The sequence below is a fragment of the Heliconius melpomene genome, chromosome 1 (genome assembly GCF_056956725.1).
Source record: "Heliconius melpomene rosina isolate 202511_hmr_F chromosome 1, ASM5695672v1, whole genome shotgun sequence".
Classification (NCBI taxonomy): Eukaryota; Metazoa; Arthropoda; class Insecta; order Lepidoptera; family Nymphalidae; genus Heliconius; species Heliconius melpomene.
In genome coordinates, this window is record NC_140389.1 from 13564602 (window position 1) to 13582152 (window position 17551).

Genomic DNA, 17551 nt, shown 5'->3' on the forward strand with positions numbered 1-17551 from the left:
TAGTTTGATTTTTTGCATTTCATTAAATAAAAAAAAATGGATAATCTGTAAGCAAGTTAATTTATTTATTAAGATTAAAACTAAGTTTTTCTTATCTACTTCACACAATTTCATTGTCAATAGCAATAAATCAATGCAATGAAATAGGAAAACATAATTCATATTAAAAGTGAAGAATATTTATTTGATACACCAGTGTACCAAACCATTAAAGATACACCATTATTCTAAATTTAGTAAAAGCAGTCTTAACAGAACTTCCAGCGATTTCCACATTCATTGCAGAGAACGAAAGTAGTCATAGGTTCATCAGAGCTTCTTGTTTGAAGTTGGTTATATGTACAATTCTTCTTCTTGCATTTCCCACATTTGAGCATCTCTGTTTTAGTACCCTGAACAGTTGCAAGTTGAGCATCATCAATAGCTTCTTTAATAAATTTCTCCCGCAATTTTTTCATTTCATCACTTGCCATTTCTTCTGGGGTCATTTTGGCAAGACGTGATGCAGCAATCACTCCATTAAGGAAATTAGTCCGTAAAGTAGGATTTTTGATATCTTTTAAATTGGCCACTCTGGACCGAACCCTGTTTTTATATCTCATATCTGTATTTTTGAACTCTCCATAAATACATTCCTCTAATTCCTCAGCAAGTTCTTCAGGAGAAGCACAAGCATTTGGATTTTCACCATCTATCTTCAATGCCTGAGTTAATAATTCACGACATTTTAGTCTGACAGCATCGGTAGTGTTTGATTGAGGTGGGAATGATGCAGGCAATTTTTTATCTTTTTCTTTGTCATCTTTTCTTTCTTTATCTTTACTTGAATCCTTCTTAGGTTTAGATGAATTACCCGAATCCTTAGAGGGCGTTGCTGGTGTAGATAAAAACTTTTTCCAGTTTTTAATAAGAGTTTTGCAAAGAGAAATTACTTCCTCATCCTTACTAGATTTTCGTAGTGCATTAACAGTCATACCTATTCTGGTTTTAGTCAAGACATCCAAATTAATGGCCATAGTTTGTAGAACCTTTAAAAGTTCCAATGCTTCTTCTTGACCCTAAAATGAAAGAACAGAAAAATTCTTAAATCAAAACTTATAATTGCGGCATTCGAATAACCATGTTGTTATCGAGTTTTTATCTAATATGGCTAAATATAATGATATGTCACGATTCAATACAGTTATTATAAGTTATAATATTCTAAATAAACAGAAATAAAACAAACGACAATGCTTTTATTTATACAGCGTTTGTATCCGGACAACTTATTGTAGTTTTATTATATCTATCACCACACCTACCGTGCCATCATCTGATGTCATCTTTGTTAGTTTCTTTTGTATTTTCATTACATCCTCTTCGACGCTCATTTTTATTTTTAAATTGATCAAATTTAATTCCCGCCTAATTTAACAAGCAATATATGAAAAATATTGGTAAATCGACCACCATACTATACAAGCATAGACTAGAAAAAACTGACATTACGTCAAAATGTCATTATATAACTTGCCAGTTGTAAAAATGTCAATCTTTAAAATAAAAACAATGCAATTATTAAAATATACAGTAAATATATATATAATTACCGTATATTTAAAGTTTTAAATATAATAAATTTGATTATATATTTTTAATTAATAATAATTATTATATATAAATATTTGGACTTAGCCCATGAGATTACTGCCATATGGGATGTCAATGCGACTATCATTGTGCCGATAGTGGCTTAAAGGTTTAATAACGAAAAGCCTCGACTTCAACATTATAAGAGGTTTTTGCTTAGCTGTTGGATCAAGAACCGGATGCAGAAGACAATTCTATTTAAGACGGCGCCTATTGTGAGGAGGTTCCTCTCGATGGCTTCCTGAATGGTGCTGGTTAGACAAAGGGTATGGTATGAAAGTAAAAGAATTGAAATATGCCATATTGAATTATTAAATAAATTGAATTAGTTAATTATTTAAACTATTTGCGTAGTACGAAGTAGTGTTGCCGATCGATAGTCGACTATCGATAGGCTATCGATATTCTATCGATAGTTGTCCGATAGTAGGACTATCGATATTTTAATCGATAGTATCGATATTTTCGATAGTATTGATACTATTGAATTTCTAGAAAACGATAGTATCGATAGTATCGATACTATCGATTATTGTGAACTATCGATCGCATGCTAAGTTACGATAGTATCTTTCTTTTCACCAAAATATGAAAAAAACAAAAGAAATGTAACAAAAATGTTTCCTGTTCTTTTCATTTCATCTTGTAGCTATGCTTAAGAATCATATTCAATACTATCGCGAATTAGCATACAATCGATAGTCCAAAACAATCTATAGTATCGATACTATCAAAAATATCGATACTATCGATTGTCCTATCGATCGCATAGGCTTTTTTAGATTAAATCTATCGATTGCGAAACAATCGATAGTTTGGCAACGCTAGTTCGAAGTCATGTTGCTGTGCATACTTGTATATAGTATATATATTATATAAAAAATGTGATAAAACGTGTGCTAGCGAGAGTAATGTGATGTCGCTCCTTTTACAAGTCACCGTAATGCTAATATGGCGTCACTCGAATTTATTGCATCTCGATTCTCGACGAATACTTTTTCATATTTCATTTACTTTTACCCTCTATATATACAACGCACCGACACCTAATCTCTTTAGGTGGTTTTTACTTATTTATTTACGTTGTTTTCTATTATTGTATTAAGATTTATTACATCAAACACTATTTACATTAAACACTAGTATTGCCAGATTTTATCTCGGTGAAAGGCGGGATTTTTAAAATTTTCAAGGAATTTATTCTCTGGAATAAATAGTACAATTTGTATAAAGTAAGGATAGATAGTTGTTCTTGGGTGCAATCTTTCACGCTGTATCCGGCATTATGCAGGGCAGGCAGAGAGTATTAAGACGCTCCACTCCCCACTTTCCGTTCAATTCTGGAGGCATTGCGTGTTGAGTGGCATGACTCAAAGCCGAGCTTTGTCTCGACAACAGAGCGAACATGGCAAAATGTAATAAGCAAACATAAGTAGGTGCATACCTAATGTTTTTGTTATTGCAATTTTAATTGAACAATTAAATGAGTCAAAAATATGATATGAACCTAATATAAGCTTAACTACCTTCTTGTTCCTTTGAAATACCGTGATACCTATGTCTTTTCTTGATAAAAAAATTCTATTATATGTCTTGGTTGGTATTGCTTTTCGTTTTCTTTCATTCACGCTATAAATTTTGCCTTTACTTATATTGTTATTTATCTAACACCGTTGTATACTTAGTGCAGTACAGTACTCACACAATATCTATATGTTTTTTACATTTTTCTTATTCCATTTAGAAAAGAAAAATATTTTTTATATAGCTACGTCAAAATTCTTATACGTTTGTTACAACTTATTTTTCTAATTAGCATTTCTATTGGAACTGGGGAGACTCCGGCTACGTTTCATAGCCTTTCACAAGTCACAACTGAATTATTTTCGAATTATGAATCTTACCTTTACAATACCCGCATCTACGTTAAAAATAAAAAAAAATAACTCAGTGAGATATATAACAGTTTTCCTCTTCGGGGAAAAACCAGCAATTTAAGAATAATAAATTTATGTTCAACAACTTCTAGTAAATATCGACAATTTAGTCTTGTTGAATGGTGACATGGTATTTTTCCTTGAGGAAGGATTAGAGAAAAAACAAATTAATCCATAAAAATAATTAAAAACAATTAACATATGCAAATTAAGTCGCCCGGACTCGAATCTAAGGTGTTTTTTACCTAATATTTGAAATGATATTTCGAAATGTCTTATTTTAAATCTAAAATTACTACGTACTTTTGCGCTTATATCATCAGTTTTTTTGTTTTATTTTATTACCAATTGGTTGCCATATAGGGGGAGGAAGAAATTATGGGCACGTTAAGTATCTAAACAATAAACAAATATATTTATTAATTAAAAGTCATCACAATCTTTTGGTTACTTAATGAATTATATTTTTTTATTGAAAATCGAAGAATCAAAAAACAGTTGTAAGTTGTAGTTACAATTTTAGATAGTTTTAGACCCAACACCAGTGTTCACATTAATAAAATATTATGTACCTACATCAAAATCGTAGCGTAGCTTGCACAAAATTGATTTTAAAAAATAAATAAATTGAGGAATAGTACATATAACATAAAGTTAATTAATGTACTTGTTTTGGACAAATTAAGGGAGAAGAGGACCACAGACCAAGGAGTTTAGAATAGGAGGATGGTCATGATCAGATGCAGTCCTGTCATTGCTAATTCATTGGGGCAGATTTGTGAGTATCTGCGGTCAAGTACCTCATACTCATAAACATGAACCCAAGGTGTCAGATGACTGTGATTTGAACATTTTAATGTTTGATATTATCAGTAGAATAAATAACAACAAAAACATTTATTTTTAGTTTTCCTCGCCAAAGTTTTTTCTTGTTTTTAGGGTTCCGTACCTAAAAACAAATACGGCACCTTTATAGGATCACTTTGTTGTCCGTCTGTCAAGATCATTTATCTCAAGATTGCGTAAAGATATCAATATTTTCTATGGTTCCTAGGAGCCCAGAAGAATCAATACAGTCAAAAGAAGGAGCATGATGGAGGAGCATGTATGCATAGTTTTTGCTAATGCCGCGTAATCGAAATCTATAGGTTTAAAATAGTTCCCGTGTAGGTCCCATAAAATTTGGCATGATTTGAATGAAAAATCTGAGAAGTCAAAATTAATAAAAAAAATCTTTACAAACAAAATCTAACAAGGCCTCTAAGACAGATTATGGCAAAACCTGAGTACCTACTACATGCTTAGAAAAAAAAATATTTTTAACATTTAATTTTTTAAATATATACATAAAGGTCCAGGTACAGCTTCGTAGCCACATCTGTACCACATGATAACTCACAGTGATATCAAAACTCAAAAGGTCTTGTAGATGACAATGCACCTATAACCTATTACATATTACTCGCATCAATTACACACTTTATGCGTGTTTAGCAATGGAAATAACCTAGTGAGTAGAGTATATATAACTACCAGGTTATTCCCTTTTCCCATTATCAGGACAGTCAGCTTGGAAAACAATGCTTATACATATTATGTAGGTACATACGTAGTAGGCACATTTGCTGCAATAAAGCCTAATGTAAATATTAAAGGGAAAAATAAAATATGTCGCTATTGTTCTGTGAACAATAACTTTAATAAAAACCTATTCTATGATGATTGGTTGGTCAAATTCACTTTAAATATACGCAGTAATTAATATAAGCAAATATGAGCCATCATGCAAGTAATAGCAGGGTAATCTAGTGTTAAGACACTCCGTTCTCCACTTTCGTTACTATGTTTTGAGTGGCGAAACTCAACGCTTTTGTCTTGTTACCAGAGCGAAGGAATGAAGATATATATTAATAAATAATAATTCATTCGCCCGAGTGGGAATCAAACCCACAACCCTCGCAAAGTGGTCTTATAAGTTCTAATTTGCCATTCAACTTCTTTTTTGGAAACACTAAAGAGACTTTTCTAAAACTCCTTCGGAATCAAGACTTAAAATGAAGCACTATATCGAGGTTCTTCAAGTTTACGCAGAAGAAATAATGAACGGGTGACAAAGCGACGACTCACTTTTCTAACAACGAACGTAAGCAAAACGTAACGTTTAAGCTAAAACATTTAAAAAAATACACATTATTAGTAAAAAGCTGCTGCTCATACTTTAAAAATTGATTTTTGAAAATGATTGTTTTTTTTTCAGAGTATTACCTACACGCAAACGAAGTCGCGGCCGGCAACTAGTACGTAAAATAAAACATGTATTTTAATTGGATATTAGGTACATATCCTATTCAATTAATAGAAGATAGAATAAGTAAAGAATATTTAAGGGAATATTTTATTGGCTATTAATTAGGAAAGGAAAATTGGCGTGAAACTAATTTGGTGATAGTAATTCATGAAGTAATTTGCTACTAATCTTTGAATAGTATTATTTCATTACTAGGTAAATAACTATTTAATTTTTTAAAAGTTTATACAAATAATTTAACAAATTTGGAAAATTTTAATGTGAATATAAATATGAATCCGCGCTCCTCGGAAGCTATCCCAGCGGCCCAGCCAATTAATAGGTAAAACGTTTGTTATTAATAAGGACTTAATAGAAATAAATTGACAAATAATTTAATTTAATATTTATCATTCAAAAGAAATAAAAAATAAAATAAAAAAATAAAATAAGTTAAAATAAAATAAAATTCATCTATTCAAAAGTGCTTACAACAGTCTATTTGAATAAAGAATATTTTGAATTTGAATTTGTTTAATATTTTATACACACATTTTTGTACTAGCGACCCGCTCGCGGCTTCGCATGTAATATTCAATTATTTTTTACTAGCCTGGATTATTTTCGTTGTTTTGAATCGGTTAATCCGTTTCTTAAATAATCGTGCAGACAAACAGACAAAAAAAATAAAAATAATTTCTGGTTCAATGTTAAATACCCAATATAATAAGTTTTCTTTTTTATCTTACATGTACAGACACCGATCAGGTACGATTTTATTATAAGGAGGTTTTATAGGTATCCATTATTGTTAAATATAATTCTTTTTTTTATTTATTTTCAATGTAAGACATGTATCTCCATTCTTATGGTGGCGATAATTTATAGGATCAATGAAAAAATAAAAAGATACCATATATCTGAAATTGAACAGCTCTCGCTGTGCATAGCGCATAATTTTGTGCATATTATCTTGCAAATAGGTTTTATGATAGTATAACAGTAGAAGATGCAACTATAAATTAAAGATATTTGTGACACATTTATTCATAATCAGGAATATATAATACAAACGTACAAAATGTACCTAAGAGGTATTTGTCAAAGATTAAACAAGTTATTTTTCGAATTAATAAAAATTTATTACCATAAATATTAATATTTCCCGCGAGTTTTTTTGTTTTAGTGATGACGATACTTGCAAGAAAACAATATATATATCATTTTAAAAATTATTATAAGTGATACTTACATTTCCATCATATGCAGACTTTTTATAGCAAGAATAAGTACCACTCCACAGGATGATTTGGTTTTTAATTTCAAAATATCTTATTGAACCTAATAGAAGTCCAATTTATAATAAACTACTGAGTGAAACGCGGCTTCGTCTGCTAAGTTTGATCTATTATAACCTAATTATACTATAGTATAGTCTTTACATAAACTATTATTCTGATGTATAAGCTATGTTACTGAAAAGTTTCATCTAATTTCGTACAGTAGTTTTTGCGTGGTGCAAATTGCTATCACATTTATAATGCTTGTACTTGATAGGGTTACAGTTACCTAGTAATAAGATAGACAGATCTGTTTATAATATTCTTTGTTACGCCCTTCCATTGCAAAGCGCGGGGCTCGTTATATAGCTTAAAAGTTGCGAGGTCGCAGCGTTCTGATCCATTCACACATTATCCTACGTGCACCTCGCGTCTCGTTGAACTAAGAGGTAAAAGTTATCGTTAATTTAAAATTGTATTTTGATATATAAATTATAAGTGATTAATAGTTTATTGATTATAATATTATATATCAAATATTTTTATGTAATTGGTTTGTTGACAATATTTGAAGCTTTAAGCTTTGAATATATTTAATATACATTAAACAGATCTTTGTTTTAAAAACTTTAATTAAACAGATAATTTTGAATTATTTTCTCTCTCTCTCTTTATATTTAATGATTTTAATAGATATTTTAATATTTAGTATGTGTCTCTACAGTTATTTTGTTTCTTTGTTTCGCATTTTTGAGCAATCGCTGTCAATACATTGATATTACAACATCCATGTAGAACCAGTCGCTCAGAATACTTTAAGATCTGAAGAACCGAAAGAGCCCTGACATGGTTTAAAACGTTTGGTTTTTGATTCTAAATTTTGAATGTTCTTGAACATTATCATGGTCAACCATAAACTGGAATTACGTGAAAAATAACAACTAACGATTATTATTTTATTATCACAGAAACTATTCAACATGATGTTCAGCTACTTCATTACGGTACTATCCGTGGTGGCCTACACCCAGGCATACTCCTCAGGGGCCCCTGAAAGTGCTTGCCAAGATATGATTCCGCGTCACCCTGTCGAGCCCCAAAAGCACCCAGCTCCATACATAATTACTACTAGCACTAAGGTAAGAACGAAGATCAATCAAATTTATTAACTAACAATTGACATAGTTATGATGTTTATTTATATGTGGTAAGAAGAACTAATTCAACTATTTATGTTTCATTTATAAAATCAATAATAAAAAAACATTTATCATTCGTTTCTACCTACTAATTTCCTTTCACTTTCAAATTCAGCATTCAACCTATATTTAACATAACGGGCTGTTTGATAATAGATAAATATAAAAATAATTTAGATACATAAGCATATTACTTATTTGAAATAGTCATAGAACAAAATAAAGTTATTAAAAAGAAATTAAGAATAAAAAAAGAATTAATTAGAGAAGAAGAAGAAGAAGAGGCAAAATATATTATAACTAATATTAAGACATTCTTTATAAAATAATTACCAGGAAGTCAAGGCGGGCAGTCCCATGGAAGTCACTATATCCGGTAAAAACTCTTCCGACACAATCCGCGGTCTGATGCTCCAGGCGCGTGCAGGGGAGAAGGGAGACAAAATTGTTGGTGTCTTCAGCAAAGTATCACCCAACGATCCTCTTGTCAGGACAATGAAGTGCAAAGTTGATGGGGTAAGTTTATTAATTTTTGAATTTTTTTATTGAGATCATTCTTAATTAAATGAAATTAAAACAAAGAAATCTATATTAAACAATACACAGTTTAAGTATTAGGTATACCTAAGTATTTATAATTTCACATATTTAATTACCACTGCTTAAATAATGTACAAATCGCACAAAAGGTCGCGCAAATATTGGTTAACAAATCCTTTCTCATTTAGATATACTTACTCGTATGTATTTTGCACCGCCTATAAAGAAACCGTAGCATTTTTTTCATAAACTTTAGACTAATTTTTACCGTATTTGTATATTTTCTTCATATGTCCATTCACAACAAACCATCATTTGTCATTGATGTTGATTTTGCAAGAGGTTAAAGTGCTTCCCATAATTACTTATATAATTAAAGACATGAGACTTGTACAATGTAATATTTACTGAATGATCTTGAAATAAGCCCATTGCCGCCGCGCTTCCGGCGTTAGTTACACGGGACTGTTGCAGGTCAAATGGCGCTGGGTATTATAATAAATTAAAAACAAAAATCAGCTTCACGCAGTGTCCCGCACACAGTAAGGTAGGCAAAGAGAACCTAGTGTTAAGACACTCCGTTCCCCACTTTCCGCACAATTGCACAGGCATTGTGTGATGAGCGGTGGAACTCAACGCCGCGCTTTACCTCGACACCAGAGGGGAGAAATGAAAATATAAATTTAAATAAATATTTCATTTTCTCGAATGGGGAGCGAACCCACAACCAGTCTCGTTACACTTTGTGCCTCTGCGCCACGACTGGCCTCAATAATTTTTTTATATCAGTTAGTATATTTTTTATAACATTTTGATCCTATAATTTTTATTACATGAACATTTAAAAAAAACTTTTAAGATTATTAGTTGTTGTTTAGATTAATTTATCTATGTTTCTATAAATTTATTATATACTATGTGTATCTTATATATTATATACCTAATACCGAGAGCACATACTTATTTGAATCTTAAAAATGTTGCTAAAATAGAAGCTATAAAAAATTAAGATTTCGTCAATAAATAAATACTTACGTAATTTTGTTTTGAGACATTACATTTACTAGCCAATTAAATAACCAAATAAAATTTCAAAGAATTTATTTAACTTCCTTGTTACAGTTTTGTAACGTTCTTGTCGTATCTGTCAAAATGCAGGTATATAAAAAACACTATGATCATTTTATCCTTTGTTGTTAGACCTTCACGTTCTTTCTACCGATTTTTTCGTTCTTTAGTTTGGCAGAAACGTACAATTTAGTTGATATACTTTTCCACACCTGGGAATCTAGTGTTAATACACTCCGTTCCGATGAAGACGCTTCCGTTCCCCAATTCTAAAGGCAATGCGATGTTTTGCCTCGTTTCCTAAACCAGATCTAGGAAATGGAAACATAAAATATTTTATTTCCTAGAGTGGAAATCGAATCCACAACCTGTCGCTTTTACAGTCGGACGCTTGTGCCACTGCGTCACGACCGACCTCAAGTTGTTATACATACCGTATTTATTTTCTATCACACACTCTAATGTTAGGCCTTACAATATTCAAGGTAGTTATTACAAGATAAATTAAGAATTTTAAGGTTCATTCCATAAATATTAATTATCTATTCTAAATTTTATTTTTAATTAATGAATTACTCAACTGCGTGACCATCAAAAAATTATTAGAATTTTGTCAACCTCATAAATATATCTAATTTTATGATTCTATTTTTTTATTGGATATAAAAAAACCTTGCTGTGTATATCTGGGAAATTAGTATACCAACATGTTTGGGGCTTAATTTCTTTCTCTACTTGTGGTTCTCCTCCAGCGATCGCGCCCAATTGTTGACAATTAAAATATGACGTCTAATTAACTCCTAATAATTTTATTATATTATTTTACTACATCATATATTTATGTTTATAATAATATTTTATGTATTTCTTATATTATAAGTAAATTATAAAACAATAATAATTTTAATAATTATTTCAAAATACATTTGGATATAGCACAGACTCTAATGCCATCATAAATCACAACTAAGCGCGACCTTATGCACTAACAACCTTGAGTGTTGCAATCTACGTCCATTGAAGTCCACACGCTGAGCCTGGCTCATTTGCGCCATATTCGACTTTAAATTTTAAATTAAACATTACATTGTCATATTACTTTTATTGTGTTCGAGTTATTATTTACTAAATACCTATAACCTATAGGTACCCAATTTATATAGTACAATTTATAAAAATGTGGCCAGTCGTGGCGCAGCGGCACGACTGCAATCGCGACAGGTTGTGGGTTCGATCCCCATTCGAGGATTATATGAAATATTTAACATTTTCATTTCCTCGTATTGGTAACAAAATACAGCTTGGTGATGAGTTCTGCCACTCAACACGCAATGCCTCCCGAGTTCGGCGGAAAGTGTTAACACTAAGTTCCCAGGTTCCCTCTTCCTACCCGAAGGCATCATCCTATGTGCGGGATAAAGCGTGAAACTAAAAAAAAAATAGAATTACAGTAAAATATAACGAGTCATATTTGAATATAATAAAACCATAATTAATAATTCCCAAAAACCATTTGTCTGTATTAAACAAATAAAGAAAAATAAAAAAAAAGGAAAACAATTACCTATACAATTAATATTTGAAGTGACGCACATGTTTCAATCACTCACCCTATTAAAGAAAATTGTTAAATGACTGGGTTGTTTACCTTCCAAGAATTTTTGCTTTTTGTTTGTTACGAGTTAATTATGACTTATGTGGGAATTTATGTTAGGTGTGTAGTAGGTAGGTAATATTGTCTAGGTCACTACCGACCTGAGTAAACCACAAGGTTGGTCAAATTAAGTAGATAAGGATAACCCTATAAAATATGGCTATGCATGTTTGTCTTGTTTACCTTTAAAAAAGAAGCCATATGTAACTAATATAAAACAGTACCTTTAGAGATAATAAAAAAATTGATAGGTAAATATATTTTTAAGTCAGGTAAATGCGCAACTTACGATCATGGGTTAATTAAAAGTCAAACAGTTTTCGTTTGGCATTAATCCTGTCTGGTATATCCTACCGAATTATAAAAAGAACGTATAATTTAGATTTTCTAAAACAAAATATTTAAATTTTTAGGACACAATCACCCACAAGAAACACGAGCACAAGGACGACAAACAAACCGTCTCTTTCGTTTGGACCCCTCCTGCTGACCTCAATGACATTATCAAATTCAGGTAAACAAATGTTACTTCACAAATTACTTTAATATTGTAATTTCATTCTTTTCTTGCGTATCAGGGTATAGAGAGTTAGAGTCATGATACTCAAAATCGAAATATTCTTTATTCAATTAGATCATTACAAGCTCTTTTGAATCGTCAAGTTACATAGAAATGTCAGTAGTGTCAGTCCTACAGGAAGCTACCACCGGCTCAGAAGTCAGTTCTGCTGAGAAAAGCCGGCAAGAAACAACGCCGTGCTTTGCCTCGAGACCAGAGCTTAGAAATGGAAATAGAAATTTAAATATTTCATTTCCTCGAATGAGGGTCGAACCCACAACCAGTCGATTTTACAGTCACGCTTTCTGTCCCTACGCCACGGCTGGCCTCTACTTTTTAAACTTATGTTTTAAATATACGTATACCATATCCCATAAGTGATTTAGTACTCCTTCTTTCCTACGACTTCAACATTATGGTATATAATTATATTTATAATTAACATGGAATATTATCTCCATATTTGATTTATTTCAGAGCCACTATTGCTCTTAATGGTGCAGTCTTCTGGGTCGGCGTGGAGTCTGCGCCGGTGAAAGTATATCAATAATAAATTATAATTAATTAGAAGTATAACATTCCAATAAGTTACTTCTAAAAAATTAACTATCTATTTTATTATTCAAGATGCTGTGAATTGTAATTTATAATATTTTAATTAAAAATAAAGATTTTTCAATAATTTACGCTCTTTATTTCCAAAACATAGAAAACAATAAAGTACCGAAAAATTGATAACATTAATTATTCTAATAAAATTGTAGCACCTAGTAAAATTGTCTTAGAGATCAATACAAAAAATTCAATATATTTTCATAGGAACAAACACTCATATTTATAGGCAAGCGTGTACATGTAACTAAAGGCAAGTCAAATTAGCAAAATATATATTTTTTCCTGACTACAAATATGAGTGTAAATTTCAGAATACTTTATATGAATAACCAAAGTGTGATTATAATAAAACTCGTAAGCCGCGTGTCATAAATCTAATTTAAAAATCAAGTACAACTACCTCGAAGACAAAGCAATTCCAGCAAGTTACTTAAGTAGTATTAAAAACCCCTGTCTCAATTATGGCAGTTATTCGATATTTTAAGTGGCTTATTTCTTACTTTATCCTTATTATTAAATGGAATGAAATTGAAATGAGTGCAAAAGAGCGAGGTATTCAAAAAACAAGAATGGTTGCCAGTTACAATATATGGATTTAATAATAATATACACACAAGGTATACGGAGTTTTTACTTACGCTATTAAGTTTGTCAAGAAGTAGAAAACTAGCAAAAATGGACTTGGAAAATTGTTACCGAGTAGGTGTAAAATCTCAGTCGTATTATAAATGTATATAAAAATATTGACTTAGAATTAAAACGATTTACTTTATAACATACATTAGAACTAAAATGCAAGCAACTGGACGATACAATCTTTACAATTACAATTTATCCAAATTCACTTTTAATATCTATCTAGGCCTTTTCTATGCTAATATTTTTATATACATTGACAGATGATCTTAACTACGTTTTATTGAACACTTCTCGCTTATAAGATGGCAGTGGCTATCTTCACTTGTTTAATAATACCTAGCTAGCCATACAAGACACTATACTAAAATCTTAGGTACATCAATATAAATTTCATACTTCATTAGGAAATGTATATATTATGTTAAATTGTTAAATACAAGCACTTACTTATGTGCTATGCGGAGATTCGATTATCCGAACGTCAATTATATGGATTCGATATTATCCGGACTGCCGAGTATAGTTTTATAATTTTAAAAGTTTTTTTTTTTAAATCTTCATACATTGGATTATATGGATATTTGTTTATCTGAATCCTTAAGCACAGCAATAAGTCCGGTTAATCGAGTCTATACTATAGTTCAGAAATAATGTGACTTTAAGATTCTATAACTAGTAAAGAATCTTTAAGTGTAAAATCTAGACATTATGAGATAAATTCAACCATTGGCTTATAAACACTTTCAGAAGCATTATCTATTTAAACAGAAACATTAAAACGTTTCCTAGAGCAACCAAGTACATTACGGCCGATGTGTCGTGACCGCTTTGAAGTTATGCTTTCGAAACTTTTGCGCATTGTATACTTGGGAAGAAAATAATCAAAAGCCAACCCCAATCTGCGCAGCAGTCTACTGTTAACTTCAAAAAGGCCAAGACTCATCGCCCGTATTATATGTATATCCTTCATATGGTAATGGAAGATGATTACAGTGATTTGAGCTTTTATAAAGATTGGGAAATATCCACACATGTAAAAGTTTAGAAAACACTAATTGACAACTACATATAAATTTCTAAATAGACACAAAGTACATTAAATTGTATACTTCACTTTTATAAGGGAATAGGTATAACAATATGTAGGTTTATATAGACATAGCTAAAATAAAATATAAAGAAATGTTTTTAAATATATAACTATTATTTTAATTTAATATAAATAAATGTAACTATCAAGGCTCTGCAATTTATGAAACTAATTATGATTAAATTAAACTGTTTAACAAGATTAATTGTTAATATTTTAGTATTATAGATAGAGACATGGTCAAAGTTAAACTATATCCACCAATTACTACTGATCATATTGATCAAAACCTTGTGTTTCCAAAAATTTATAATATTAAAATATGCACAAACTGGTTTAAAAGTTTCATTAAAAACTATCTATTAATAAATTAAATATACAGTGGAGACCCAATTAACCAGAGCTCAATGAAAAATTTTGAAAAACTAAAGAATATAAAACTAATATACAAAATATTAAAAACATCTAATAATAGACATATTTATGTATATATTTTATACCATGATTTAAGGCAGTATTTTTCACCTTTTCACACTATATTGTCCAGATAGTAATTGATCCAAATGCTTAAGTAGAATTAATTTAGTTAATCAGGTTTCAACTGTATTCTTATTGGGATAACCAAAATTATTGGAAGGTGTATGGAAGGAGAGGATATCATTTTTTTTTCTTAATGATTAATTCCAATTTTGTATAATTTTATCAAATTGGCCTGGTCCATATATTTAAAGAAATGTAACCAGCCTCTTTTAACAATTTGTTGATCAAATGTAATTAAAAGAGTTTAATATTAAATAAATTAGATATAAAAGAAAATTAACATAAATAGATTCTTATTTGGCTTAGATTAAATGCATTGTAATAACAGAATCCCTTATCTAAATATGAGAAATCACAGTTAATACTGAACTGAAAATAAATAAATACATACAATAAAAAAAATTGATTACCCTATCATTGCTGTTGGATAAAATAACTTTGTCTTTTGAGCTGTCTATAAAGAGAAATATACTTTCCAGCAGCTGAAGTTCGAGGCACCACATACTGTTTACAGAATAGTTTAGGGTCTTGAGCCCTTTCGGACAATTCCCCACAGTCAAGTGCCCTTAAAAATGCCAGTACGAAGGTGAAACAATTGTGTCTCTCCTCATTATATCTTTCTGCTTCCCACAGTGGACTTAGACTTACCTAGAAATAAATTTATTTTAAACCTATTTTAATATAAGATTAATTATTATTCTCACACTTCATGGAGAGTAGGCAATCTTGTATCAAGACACTGTTCTCCACAGGTAGAACTCAACCCCAACTTAAAAATTTTCTAATGGTGAAAAATGAAATTAATTGATAAGATATATAAAAATAAATAATAATGTAAATATAAAATATTACCTTTAACAGCACACTGTCCCAAATTTCATTCCACAGTTCATCAAACTGTTCTAATAGAAGACATTGATCCCAATCTAAGCTTATTTCACAATCACTCCATTTTTTCGTTACAGGATCAACACCTCGTATTCCTTCCTCACTAAATTCCAATACATATCCTTGAGAGTTAGTGACTCCTATATGCAAATCTTTGGAATTATAATAGTCACTGTAAAACAATGTTTTATATTTCTATTGTGTGGTTATCCATAAGGGATGTGAGTCATTTCCTAAGAAATTGGTCATGTATTTCAATAAAATCATTAAGATGAACTTACTTGAGGAAATCACCATGAGTAGGCTTCATGATGATGGCCCGTGGATGTTGAGAAGCTTTAACGAAAGGATATGGTACTCTGTAAAATATAGGCCGCTTAGCAACATACTCTCTCCTCTGTTATTCCAACAAGACGGATGTTCTAACTAGAATAAATAAACTTACCTAAATGGTAAAAGATTATAGTCATATCTGTCTAATTTTTGTTGACAAACAGGGCAATTTTCGGGTATAATAGTACAAAAAACTTTATGTTCACAATGGTGGAAACAAAGAATACCCGGATCCATTTTTAGCACAGATTTCTTTGTTAGTATAAATGAAAGTGTAATAATTTAGCGTTTAAAATTGAAGTTTGTCTGGTAATACTTTTTTAGCAAAGTAAATATAGCAAATATGCCACGAAATATGACTTACTAAGCAAAATTCTGATTTGAAACTAAAGGTATTGTTCGATTTTGAGCTCCTTCCACAATTCACATCTTGAAGGCCTTTGAAGTAAGGTAACGTTCGGAAACCTATTCTAACTACGCGAGTGCGATATATTGTATGAGGTAAATAACATCTAGACTTTACTTTACTCTAAAAATATATTTCAAATATACATTTAAAGAAGATGATTCAAATTACAAATATTTTCCTATTACTTTAATATAAATAAAAAATGTAAGCAAGCCTTAAGACTTATACTATATTTTTGAACGTAATTCCTTCATCGGTTAAAGGCTTAAAGGTGACGTTTCATAATAGACAGCTAATACATGATTGGCTTAAATTTTTACCGTATGGCGTTTATTGGTTAATATTAAAAACACTTATTTTAAGCGGGAAGATTGAATTATTTTTAAAACATAGTAATATATTAATTGCTTTTTTATATGAATTATTATGTTATGTTATATTAATTATGAAAACGATGATTTTGTCTATAGATAATATTAAGAAATCAAAACTTTTAAAATATGAGAAGTAAGCAATTTTATTGGATGCAGCTAACAAGATAAACAACATGGGTTGCAATATAGTATAATATAATAGGTAAACGCTATATAAATATTTAATAATTACTGAAATTGAATATAAAAACTATATATGGACCGGTAGAGTTAATTTTACAAACGGTTTGAATCTTGTTACCTCCAATTTCTAATTGGAATTATATTTCACCAGTCGTCCAAGTATTAAATAGAAAATCCCAGTGTTCCTCGTTCCTATATTAAGTGTTGGTACACTCCCTGCCCCACATGTCTGTTACGTCTGTTATAGTAAACTAGTAATTAACTATTTACATTTCCTTAGAAGACCTATCTTTAGTAGTTACCTATTGTATTTTATGTTGCGTA

General features: G+C 30.4%; 3 protein-coding genes across 3 annotated transcripts; 1 reads left to right on the forward strand and 2 right to left on the reverse strand.

Moving 5' to 3' along the window:
* Positions 1–41: 41 nt before the first annotated feature.
* TfIIS (RNA polymerase II elongation factor) lies at positions 42–1489 on the reverse strand. Its single transcript, XM_085188718.1, has 2 exons — positions 1305–1489; positions 42–1058 (listed from the first exon to the last, which is right to left on the reverse strand). The coding sequence occupies exons 1-2, from the start codon at positions 1371–1373 to the stop codon at positions 249–251; spliced, it is 879 nt and encodes a 292-aa protein (XP_085044844.1). The 5' UTR covers positions 1374–1489; the 3' UTR covers positions 42–248.
* Positions 1490–7466: 5977 nt separating this feature from the next.
* l(2)34Fc (reeler domain-containing lethal (2) 34Fc) lies at positions 7467–12838 on the forward strand. Its single transcript, XM_085188743.1, has 5 exons — positions 7467–7585; positions 8105–8275; positions 8672–8851; positions 12011–12111; positions 12634–12838. The coding sequence occupies exons 2-5, from the start codon at positions 8117–8119 to the stop codon at positions 12704–12706; spliced, it is 513 nt and encodes a 170-aa protein (XP_085044869.1). The 5' UTR covers positions 7467–7585; positions 8105–8116; the 3' UTR covers positions 12707–12838.
* On the reverse strand, positions 12828–16709 carry LOC146541579 (MKRN2 opposite strand protein). The gene is made up of 4 exons (XM_085188731.1): positions 16374–16709; positions 16210–16287; positions 15893–16100; positions 12828–15688 (listed from the first exon to the last, which is right to left on the reverse strand). Exons 1-4 carry the CDS (start codon positions 16496–16498, stop codon positions 15455–15457), a joined length of 645 nt encoding a protein of 214 aa, XP_085044857.1. The 5' UTR covers positions 16499–16709; the 3' UTR covers positions 12828–15454.
* Between the last annotated feature and the right edge of the window lie 842 nt (positions 16710–17551).

What these genes read in the sequence shown, in the direction of transcription:
- TfIIS (XM_085188718.1), bottom strand. Translation starts at nt 1,373, where the DNA reads ATGAGCGTCGAAGAGGATGTAATGAAAATACAAAAGAAACTAACAAAG. An exon ending in TGACATCAGATGATGGCACG is followed by an intron (nt 1,059 to 1,304) that starts GTAGGTGTGGTG and finishes CTTTCATTTTAG; the next exon opens with GGTCAAGAAGAAGCATTGGA.
- LOC146541579 (XM_085188731.1), bottom strand. Translation starts at nt 16,498, where the DNA reads ATGGATCCGGGTATTCTTTGTTTCCACCATTGTGAACATAAAGTTTTT. An exon ending in TATAATCTTTTACCATTTAG is followed by an intron (nt 16,288 to 16,373) that starts GTAAGTTTATTT and finishes TATATTTTACAG; the next exon opens with AGTACCATATCCTTTCGTTA. An exon ending in ACTCATGGTGATTTCCTCAA is followed by an intron (nt 16,101 to 16,209) that starts GTAAGTTCATCT and finishes ATTGTTTTACAG; the next exon opens with TGACTATTATAATTCCAAAG.